At 40.6% G+C, this 12,046-nt stretch overlaps 1 protein-coding gene across 12 annotated transcripts in view; it reads right to left on the reverse strand.

The window, feature by feature from the left end:
* TENM4 (teneurin transmembrane protein 4) overlaps positions 1–12,046 on the reverse strand; it is a 2,098,843-nt gene that overhangs the window by 273,340 nt on the left and 1,813,457 nt on the right. For all 12 annotated transcript variants that reach the window (XM_077451390.1, XM_077451387.1, XM_077451388.1 and 9 more), the window contains one exon: positions 4,626–4,760. In XM_077451390.1, coding sequence (XP_077307516.1) covers positions 4,626–4,760 — 135 coding nt within the window. The remainder of the gene's footprint in view (positions 1–4,625; positions 4,761–12,046) is intronic.

The raw sequence follows: 12,046 nt of genomic DNA on the forward strand, positions 1-12,046 counted from the left end.
CGGTCATGGAGTGGAGGAACTTGACTGGCCTGCACAGACTCCCGTCCTATAGCTGACCAAGACTGGGATGCCATTAAAGTTCATGTGCGTGTAAAGGCAGGCATATCAATACTTTTGACAATATAGTGTAAAAAAAAAAGACCATCCAGTTCAACCAATAAAGTGAAAAAAAATTATGTAATTATAATCCCAAATACACAATCCTATAGATCCAGAGGAAGGCAAAAAAACAAAAAAAAAACAAAGCATGATACAATTTGTTCCAGCAAGAGAAACAAATCCTTCCTGATCCCCCAAGAGGCAATCAGATATTCCATGGATCAACTTTACCAATAAATATTAAATATCCTGTTATATTTTGTCCATTTAGGAAAGACTCCAGGCCTTCTTTAAAACAATCTACTGAGCTGACCAGAATCCTCCCTTGAGGAAGTCTATTCCCCATTTTTACAGCTCTTACTATGAAGAAGTCTTTTCCTATTTGGAGGTTAAATCTTTTTTCCTACAGACATAAAGAGTGCCCCCCTTGTCCCCTGCGATGACCTATGGCTTGGCATGTGTGATGCCTTCCAGGTGACAAAAAAAAGAGTTTCCACACTGTCAAAAACCAATAACCCAAAAAAGTTTCCTCACCTGATTAAGAGCAAGGACGCACGAAACCACGCTGTTTGATGCCGGCTTTTGTACCGAGATAAAGATTTGAGTAGTCTGCAACCTTTTTGGGTTGTAGGTCATTTTTTTAATGTATTTTTTATTCTTTAAAAATAGTACATATTTTGTGAAAACTGGATGCATTTGATTTTTCCATCTTTTAATTCTTCCGTCAACGTCCTTGACTTTTGGCCTTCAGAACAAAGTTTTTCTCAACACGATGTCCCTCCAAAGATCACATGACTGAAAAAAAAAATCCCGGTAGCACTCGCTGCTCACCAGTTAAAATTTAACAAAAACAAACCAAACAAAAGCTCCCAGGAGGTGCGCCATCACTGCAGGGAATTCTGGGAAATCCCACGGATCTGCAGGCTCTGCACAATCTTCACATTGTTGGCATCTATAATGAACGTCGGACGGGTTTAGAACTTCCTACCCAATTAACTAATTTGTAGCTTTAGAGGGCTTAAATTATAATCACATAACTGCCGAGTAATCACAACTTGTGTTTTCCTGACTACACAAAGCAGGACGATGAATTGAACATTAGTTTGCCCCCACGTCAGTTTTCCTCCAGTCATTCTGTTACAGCTGGTAGACATCATAAAACACACACGGATGATATTGAACAGGGGGTCCCGTCATCAAAAGAAAGGTGCAATTAGCCCCAAAAGAACAAAAAAAAACAAAAAAAAAACGTAACAGAACTACGTCAGGAGTTCAAAATTGTGGGCCCGTTTCTTCAAACTTTACACGATGATATAGAGCAGACGTTTGTTAATTGTCTTCGGTCTGCAATTTCCAAGAAAGATATTCTCAATTATGACCATTTTCCAGCTGGATTAAGCTGTCACATGTTTAATATAAAGCTGAAAGGTTATTCCGGACCCATTTACCGCTTACAAATCCTGGGGCTGATTTACGATCCCGGAAAAAAAGGTGCAGTCATTGTGCAGAGCTCACTATGTGGGGTTCAGTGTATAAACGGTCCAACAGACGCAAAATGTGCAACTGAAATTCTCTATCGCAAGTGCAAAGTAAATAGGAATAAAGAAGACTTCTCCAGTCTTGCTCTAGTTATTGCAAAGTTTCAGAGTTAACGCAGATTTTTTTCAACAGAGGATATAGACCGAAAAACATAAAAAGGGAACATCACCAGGTTTGATCCATTTGTTGAAAATGAGAACCTAAGAGTTTGTGCAGTATATTATAACTCCGCTCCGGCCAAAACTTTTTTTTTTCCCACTTTGGATGGATTGGCAAGGCAAGGGCTAAAGCAACCATTCTTAACCAGGATTCCATGGAATTCTAGGGTTCCTCCAAGTGGCTCCTCCAAGTGGCTCCTCCAAGTGGCTCCTCCAGTGGCTCCTCCAGTGGCTCCTCCAGTGGCTCCTCCAGTGGTTCCTCAAGTGGTTCCTCCAGTGGTTCCCCCAGTGGTTCCTCAAGTGGTTCCTCAAGTGGTTCCTCAAGGTTCTTTGAGCTGTGGCTGATCTATCTTCCAGCTGAAGGTGCCTATATAATTCCAGGTCAAATACCACTCAACAGATTTTTTTTTTTTAGCCTTCTGTATGGGTGGCATTCTAAAAAGTACTGTACTGATTTTTTTCTCACTAACTGCTGTAAGAGGCATTTGTTTCCCCACTAGCCCATGATGAATAATGATTTATTTTTATTTAAAAAATTTTTAGAAGGGGTTCCATGACTTAAATAATATTTCAAGCTTTCCTTTGGGTTAAGAGGGGGAGAAAGACTGGGTCCCTGTTAAGTTTTTTTTTAATTTTGCACTTTAAAGAAATTATAAACCCTTTATGTGGATGCCATTTTTTTTGTTTGTTTTTTAATCTTTATTTATACATACATATAAGAAAAATCGAAAGGGAACTCGCGCTCAGAGAACAGAACTAGCAGCTGGCACATCAATTGACATAAGTTGAGAAATGCATGAATATGAACACAAGTTGAAGTGCTAAAATAAAGTCACAATAAATAAAAATATTGAAAGTGAATACAAAAATAGTGTAAACTAAAAGTGACAGTCCCAAGTAAAGTCCTCTATAAAACAGTCTTCGCATGTTCTGAAATCAATAATTCTCCAAATATGAAAGAAACCTTTCATAAGCGCTAATCAAATATACCGGGCCCAGACAAGCAGATTCCTGGTAGCAATGTGCGCGATGATGTCATGAGCATAAGCTCCACCCTATGCGTTTGGTTATGTCTGACGTTATCTGTGGCTTTTTTGATTAACGCTCGTCTTTTTAACATTGTGAGTTTTTAACATTTTCTTTAAATAAATGGAGGTTTTAGATTTAACACTATGAGGCCTTGTTTGAATTCTCTTCACTATATTGGCTGAGTGGCATGTGCCTGAGGTTGTGACCTCTAGGAATAAATAATTGGAGCAGGATGAAGATGTGCATAACATCCCGGGTGGTCACCCTTTGAAATACATGCCTTGTTGACTCTTTGCGGTGTGTAAAAGAGTCCACTTGCTCTGGTAAGCCTGTATATTGGACACACGGTGGTGGCTCATAAGGAGTCTAACGTTTGGAGAATTATTGATTTCAGAACATGAGAAGACTCTTAGGAGAGGACTTTACTTGGGACTGTCACTTTTAATTAACACAATTTTTGGATTCACTTTCAATTTTTTTTTTATTCATTGTCACTTTTTTTTAGCGCTGCACTTGTGTTCATATTTATACATATAAGAAAAGCATAGAAGTATATCAATAGGTACAGAAGACTTAAATAGACAGCCAGTATCAAAAAGAAAAGAACAATTATCAAAAAAAAACAATTATCTCAGTGGTGGCTAATCTCCCCAAAGGTCTCTTGCAAATATCAACTCCACACAAACATATATAGGACAATCCAGTAACTGTGAACAATGAAGGCCAGGCTAGGGCCTAATACCGGAGACTAATAGGGTCCAAGAAGCTGAGAAAAGCTAAAGATAGTATCCAAGAATCAGGGATTAGGAAGGAATGAAGGGATGCCATTGGTTTAAATCCACTACCAAAAAAAAAAATGAACTTACCGGTAAATGAGAGACTGCCTACCCAACCTTTCAACACTACTGACACTTCCTGCCAGCTCTATGGTACCTAGCCTTACATTAGATCAAATAGCAAGGACAGCCATAGCCTAGGGTCCCCTCATAGCCATGTAGTTAGAAGCAGTGCCTTAATATATATTATGTCTTACGTTACTGTGAATGCAGATTAATTTGAATGGGCTATCAATGTGCCTCAACAGACCTAGAAATCAGACTTTTTTTTTTTTTTTTTATTTAACGCAGCACAGCACAACTCATGGTAGCACATTGCTGTGCGATGTGGCATTGATTTAGTGCTTTGGGATGCCATTGAAAAATGCTGGTTGCCTACCTGACATGCCGATGCGTTAACTACACTGCTTTCTGATTTATTGACCTAGAATGATTACACACATAAGAGACTTTGACTCTTCGTGGACTTTGCTAGATACTTGTTTTGGGTCTGAGAGATAGCGCGTGTTAAATCTAAAAGCCAGGCAACTAGCTTTTTCAGAAGAAGGGGACCAATGGCATCCCCCATAATAATCTTAATTACAGATTTACTAAAATATATTGAGAAATGATGATCAGCAAAAACACAAGTTACAAATAGCATGTTGTAGACAAACAAGGCTGTTAAGGCCACAAATGGGGGATGTTGCAATGCCTCCTCCACTGTTTGAGGTCACCACTTGGCAATTAAGTTTTGGGCGGACTATAACTAAAACTAACTACAATACCAGAAAAGAATAGTGATATCAGGTACGGAACTGAAAGAAAAAAAATCATCAGTAGAATGAGTAGATGGCCCCATTTTTATTAAAGGCCCGTGATACCATGGGGGGTGACCACAGACATATGCAGTGATTGCAGAGGCGTGATGGGTCATGTGAAATGGGACGCACGAGAAACTCACAACACTTAGAACACACCATACCTTCGCCTGTTTTCCCTGAAGGGTACAAGGTGACGTCTGTCGGCAAAGGCCAACTGCTGGCTTTGTCATCTGAGATCTCGTATGTCTGTCTTTCCGTCGGCTGCAGGTGCCAGTTTAGGCCAAAGAGGTTCATGGCTGTGGTGAGCAATGAAGAAGAATCATTTGTATGCTCGGGCGGGACATCAATTAGTGTCATTAATTATGCAGAAAAAAATAAAAAATAACTCATTGCAACCACTTTGGTCAATCATATACATGCGCTTGTCTTAAAAAAAAGAAAAAACAAAGTAGCCATTTTTTTTTTGGTGCTTGCGGTACAGGTAGCTATCTTCGAACATTGAAAAATCTATTTTCAGCCTACTGGGCGACCAGGACCTTGTGACATCACAAGAGAAATTAGACAAGCTGCCATCATTAGAATAAGGGTGCTCTGTACATACAAAACCATATTGGTTAAAAAAAAAAAAAAGCCATTAAAATAAAAAATGTTTAACCCTTCCATGCCTATTTCTGACATTTGTTGCTTACAAGTTAAAAATCAGTATTTTTTGCTAGAAAATTACTTAGAACCCCCAAACATATATCTATATATATATATATATATATATATATATATATATATATATATATATATATATATATATATTTATATTATATATACATACATTTTTTATATTTTTAGATTGTAAGCTCTAACGAGCAGGGCCCTCAGATTCCTCTTGTACCAAATTGTAATGTAACTGTAATGTCTGCCCTCATGTTGTAAATATTATATATATATATACACACACACATACATATATATATATATGTATATACATATACACACACACACACATACATATATATATATATATATATATATATATACACACACACACACACACACACACATATACATACACACACATACATTATGTGTGTGTGTGTGTGTGTTTGTGTGTGTGTGTTTTTTAAGCAGAGACCCTATAGAATAAAATGGTGATCATTGCAATATTTTATGTCACACGGTATTTGCACAGCAGTCTTTCAAACGCATTTTTTTTTGGGCAATGAATGAAAAAACTAAAAACAGTGAAGTTAGCACAATTTTTTTTGCATAATGTGAAAGATGATGTTACGCCGAGTAAATGGATACCGAACATGTCATGCTTTGAAATTTCCATACTCGTGGAAAGGCGACTAACGACGGTACCTAAAAAACTCCATAGGTGACGCTTTAAAAAAAATAAAGGTTACCAGGTTAGAGTTACAGAGGAGGTCTTTTGCTAAAATTATTGCTCTCACCCTGACAATGGTGGCGATACCTCACATGTGTGATATGAACTCCGTTTACATTTGCTAGCGCGACTTACGTATGCATTTTCTTTGTTGCGTGAGCACGTGGGGACAGAGGCACTTACATTTTTTTTTAAATAATATTTTTCTTTTTTTTTACTTTGTCCCTTTAAAAAAATAATAATCTGATCGCTTTTATTGCTGTCAAAAGGAATGTAAACATCCCTTGTGACATTAATAGGTGGCAAAAGGTACTCTTTATGGAGGGATCGGGGGTCTAAAAAAAAAAAACAAATCCATTCTTTGCACTTAAAAGTATTCAGATCGCCAAAATTGGCGATTCTGAATACTGTCAATTTTAAAAAAATCGGAGCTATTGACAGCCGAGTGAACCGGAAGTGACGTTGCTTCTGGGATTTTATATCGGAGACCCGATCAGATCCAAATCCGGCTTTGTTCGGGTCTCGGCCTAGCCAGCGGACGTGATGGCTGGTGGCTCGGGTCTCCCGGTATAACCCCTTCAAGCCATGAACGCAAATTTGCCCGCTCTAAATAACGGTATTGTGGTGATGCCTGGTGCCTGGCTTCACCCGGTATAACCCCTTCAAGCCATGAATGCAAATTTGTGCACGGTCTGCGTGAAGGGGTTAATCCATCAACCTATGGGTAATAGGTCTGGTACACTTTGGTTTCTTTTTGGTTTGGCTGGTTAGTTCAGCTGAGTAATGTGGTGCCAATAACCCCAAGGTCGTGGCTTCATGTTTAACCCAAAAACAAGCACAGCAAACCCCTCCTCCCCCCCAACAGGGTCCCAGAGAGACAAACTATTTGGTGACCTGAATTTATAAAAATGGAACAATCAGTTGGACAGACTATTTAAGGTAGGATTCAAAAAAAAAAAAAAAAAAAAATCACGAATGTATCGGAAACGCTCAATTCCCCAAAACTTCCAAATTCAACATCCAAAACTACAAAAATAAAAATGAGCAAAAATATTTTGCTATATTCTGAAAAAAATAAAAAAAGTCAAATAGTTTTTTTATTTTCTTTATATTTCATAAATAGTGTAAAAAGAGTAAAAAAAAAAAAAAAAAAAAAAAAATTCTAAAAGCTTTTGAATCACTTTTTAATCAATGAAATGATTTTAAAAAGTTTTTCTTTACTTAAATGCTTAAAGCAATCTGCATTTTATTTATTTTACCCAGTGTTTGCAGGCTGAAATCTTTAAAAGTTAATTTTTTTTTTTTTGTTAATCTGTAGTTCATCCAGGGTCACAATGTGTTCACACCAGTGTCATCTTACAACACAAGCATTGTCCTGCTGCTTGGTGGACCGAGCACTGTTATTCTAACCCAGAACTCTACTTAAGTCCTGGGCAGACAGGGTGCCCCGCTTGTTCCATCCATCCAGGTCACACAGCAGAGTGCCCCGCACCCCCCGGCACTCCATCATCCCTAGAGGATGCCAGTGGTTAACACATGTTGCTCCACCTGTGCAGTGCCAGGCAACGTATGACTGATCGGACAGCTGCCATGAAGTATGCAGGTGTTGGAATCCATCATACCCAACTGTGATCTCTATTAATATTTTACTATGGATTTGTATTGATTACGGAGACAACATTCAAGTCCCCGACCTTTGTGAATCAGGTGGAAAGAATGCAATTAAGTTTGACAGCAGCAGAAATGGATGAGAAAAGGCATACATAACGACATCAGATTGACATGAATGGTGTTCAAATACAGAAACTGTAGTAACCCCGGGTAAAAATCAGATTTCGCTTTATGAATGCTAAAGCCAACTCAAAAGAGCAACCACAGCTATCTTTTTTTTTTTTTTTAAACAAACAAAATGTTCCTTTATTGAAACGTTGGCATGGTACAGAAACCAACAGCTCATAGTGGAATTAAGGTAGAACACACACACCGACAGTAGCAATAACACAATATCCATTTGGAAAGAACATAAGTTACCCAAGTCTTCATAGACACCGGAACAATGCCCTCACACAGGGTCATGCCACACATCAAACAAGATAGAGCACCACTGCCACCCCCCAGTAACCAGTTGAAGAAATACTCCACTGCTAGGCCTTCCATGGCTGCCCTACCCTATGGAACTTCCAAGGGCAATTCCTAATAATGTAAGTTAAAGCGGAGGTCCACCCTAAAATGGACCTTCCGCTCATCGGAATCCTCCCCCCCTCCGGCGCCACAATTGCCACCTATCAGGGGGGAGGGGGGTGCAGTTACCTGGATAATCCAGGTAACTGCACCCACTTCCGGGATAGCTCTCTGCGGAAAGGGGCGTAGATTACGCCCCTTTCCGCAAGTGCCCGCCCCTTTCCGCAAGTGCCCCGCTGCCTGCTGGGAAAACACACAGATCCCAGAGGCAGCGGGGACCGTCCTTATTGCGCAGCGTGGCTCACGCATGCGCAGTAGGGAACCGGGAAATGAAGCCGAAAGGCTCCATTTCCTGATTCCCATACCCAAGATGGCGGTGGCAGCACCCGAGAAGCGATCTACAGATCGGCTTCGGGTGCCGACATCGCGGGCGCGCTGGACAGGTAAGTGTCACTATTTTAAAAGTCAGCAGCTGCAGTATTTGTAGCTGCTGGCTTTTTAAAAAAAATAAAAAAAAAAAAAAAAATAAAAAAATAAAAACGCGGACTCCCGGCGGACTCCCGCTTTAACTTGTACATAGGAAGAACAGAATTGATATGCTATGTACACACAATAAGATTTTCCGACAACAAAACCGTGGATTTTTTTTTTCCGAAGGATGTTGGCTCAATCTTGTCTTGCATACACACGGTCACACAAATGTTGTCAGAAATTCAGAATGTCAAGAACGCAGTGACGTACATCACGTACGAAGAGCCGAGAAAAACGAAGTTCAATAGCCAGTGCGGACCTTCTGCTTGGATTCCGAGCATGCGTGGACTGTTGTGCGTCGGAATTGTGTACACACACTCTGAATTTCCCAAAACAAGTTTTGTTGCCGGAAAATTTGGGAACCTGCTCTCAAACATTTGTTGGCGAAAATTCTGACAACAAAAGTTCTATGGAGTATACACAGGGTTGGACTTTCCAACACAAGCTCACATCCAACATTTGTTGTCGGAAAATCCTATTGTGTGTACGGCCCAATAGGTTTTCCCACAAAACCTTTGGGAGAAAGGGGAATGAGCATTCCATTCAATTAGAATTTCTCTCTTAGCATAATATAACAAATATATGATAAAAAGTTTAGTGCATCTGGACCATTGTTCATCATCTGAGATACCCAACAATGCCAGGGTAGGGGAAACCAGGAGAGTCAGCTGAAGACAGAAGTTAATAACCTTGGAACACTTCCATCCAAAACCGTACCACCCTTGGGCAACGCCAGAACATATGTAAGTATGTGCCAACACCAGATGGAAAACAGGGGCAATTTTTTGAAACTATTGATGCTCCCCCACTGAAACCACTGCCTGTGGAAGGGAATTCCACATCCTTGCCGCTCTTACAGTACAGAATCCTCTACGCAGTTTAAGGTTAAACCTCTTTTCTTCTCATTTGAATGAGTAGCCACTTGTCTTATTACACTCCCATTCGCAGAAAAGTTTTATCCCTATTGTGGGGTCACCAGTACGGTATTTGTAAATTGAAATCAAATCCCTTGTGAAGCGTCTCTTCTCCAGATAGAATAAGTTCAGTGCTCGCAACCTTTCCTCATAATTAATATCTTCCAGACCCTTTATTAGCTTTGTTGCCCTTCTCTCTACTTGCTCCATTTCCAGTACATCCTTCCTGAGGACTAGGGCCCAGAACTGGACAGCATACTCCAGGTGCGACTGGACCAGAGTCTTGTAGAGCGGGAGAATTATCACTTTATCTCTTGAGTCAATCCCCTTTTTAATGCATGCCAATATTCTGTTTGCTATGTTTGGGAGTATAGTACACCCTATGCCAGAATTTTGTTTGGTTCAATTTGTCCCTCGATGAAACCATTAATTTTGTGCTGTCTCCAAAACAGTCCTCCTTTGACGAGGTCAACCCTGGCTATCCTTAATACACATCCACATTAAAATGAACCTGTGTTTTGCATTTGCAGGCCAAAGTAAATGGTTCAATAAAAAAAAAAAAACTGACTGTAATTTGTACTGTAATTACTTGTCCAGAAATATCTCCAGTCATCTGCCAAAAGCCAATGAAGGGGGATTTGCAAGCCCTCTGAAACAAGTTGGAATACATATCTTACTTGTGAAAATATATAACTGAACCATTAATGGACTTGATCTGGAGCTGTGTGGCGCTCTCACCCTGATTTCATACTCTCCAGACTGCTCTGAGGATCCCTAAGGCTAGGTTCACACCTAGATGGTACAACCAAGCACATACGTTAGCAGATGCATGAGGTTGCTATTACCAATCAATGGCTCTGCCATGCATCTGCTATAGGGCAGCATATGCCTGTGTGGGTTGGGAAAGCATGCAATGTGTGTATGTTCCCAACAAAGGAGTGAACCTAGCCTTAGAACAGAGAGCAGCCGCAGGGCGGTATTACAACATAATGACCCCAAGCACACCTCCAAGACAACCACTGCCTTGCTAAAGAAGCCAAGGGTAAAGGTGATGGACTGGCCAAGAATGTTACAGACCTAAATCCTATTGAGCAACTGTGAGGTATCCTCAAACGGAAGGTGGAGGAGCGCAAGGTCTCTAACATCCACCAGCTCTGTGATGTGGTCATGGAGGAGTGGAAGAGGACTACAGTGGCAACCTGTGAAGCTCTGGTGAACTCCATGCCCAAGAGGGTTAAGGCAGTGCTGGAAAATAATGGTGGCCACACAAAATATTGACACTTTGGGCACAATTTGGACATTTTCAATTAAGGGGAGCACTCGCTTTTTTGTTGCCAGTGGTGTTGAGTTGTTTTGAAGGGACAGCAAATGTACACTGTTATACAAGCTGTACACTCACTACTTTACATTGTAGCAAAGTGTCATTTCTTCAGTGTTGTCAAATGAAAAGACAGAATCAAATGTTTATAAAAAAAGTCAGGGGGTGTACTCACTTTTGTGAGATACTGTACATTGGTCCAAGGTACACCAGTGTAACTATACTTCAACGCAGGTGGCCATCACTTTTGCCATACAGCATGTGGAGATTGAATAATACAGTATGACAATAACCCAATACCAGTGCTTGTCAACCTTTGAGCTAAGGGGAGCCTCAAATGCGCACCTAACATCACCAAAGGGCCACACATAATGTTCAATATATGTAGCGCTTGAGAGAACGGTCAGAGACTGCAGACCTAATAGATGGAGATGAGGGTCAGAGAGTGTGGACAGGATAAATTGTTGGCTGGGGAGATGCTGCAGAAGACAACATGAAACTGGGAACATGTTATACGGGGCTGGTAGAGATAAATACTATTATCCTAATCGCTGTTATCACTACAGACTGCTGAGGTCCGAGGGCTGCATATCATATACTGAAGGGCCACAGGTTGGGCACCAGGGCCCCATACAATACAGTTAAAATGTTGACGGGGCGAGGAAGGGACTTGCTTACTTGGGGCCTCTGCACCAATACACTCTTGTGATTTCAAATTTAACCTGCACTAAGCAAACATTGTGCCAATGATGAAAGAGTTAATGAGCTGACCTACGAAGTGTAAAAACAAAACCCAAACGACGGCTAGACCAGGCGAAGCTCACAAATACCTTTAGCTCTCGTACAGAAAAAGTAATTTGTAATGCAATCTCGTTTTGTGGTCGGAGCACTGAGAGGTAACTGCTTTGTGTTAAATAGATAAATACATCAGTGTGAATAATATGCTCTCTGACTAACCATCAGTCTCGCAAATGAACAAAGCGCTCCCAAGAACAAACACCGGCCTTAAACGTAATTGAACGGCAAAGATCAAGTAACGGCGGAGAGACAGGTGGCGTGAACGGCGCACAACGCGGGCAGATAATTACAATATGGATATCGGTGGACGGCATTTCTTTCAAGAATGAGAAATGCGCTTATTGAACGATTCGCCTGCATGGGTAATCGCAAATGATGCAGATACAAGGCGAAGCTCTAAGTTGCGGGCTCAGACAAAGAGTTTTCCTGGAAAACATCTCATTCAGGATTGAAATTTGG

The sequence above is a fragment of the Lithobates pipiens genome, unplaced genomic scaffold, assembly GCF_037356315.1.
Source record: "Lithobates pipiens isolate NorthernLeopardFrog02 unplaced genomic scaffold, aLitPip1_a1.2 Scaffold_23, whole genome shotgun sequence".
Lineage (NCBI taxonomy): Eukaryota > Metazoa > Chordata > Amphibia > Anura > Ranidae > Lithobates > Lithobates pipiens.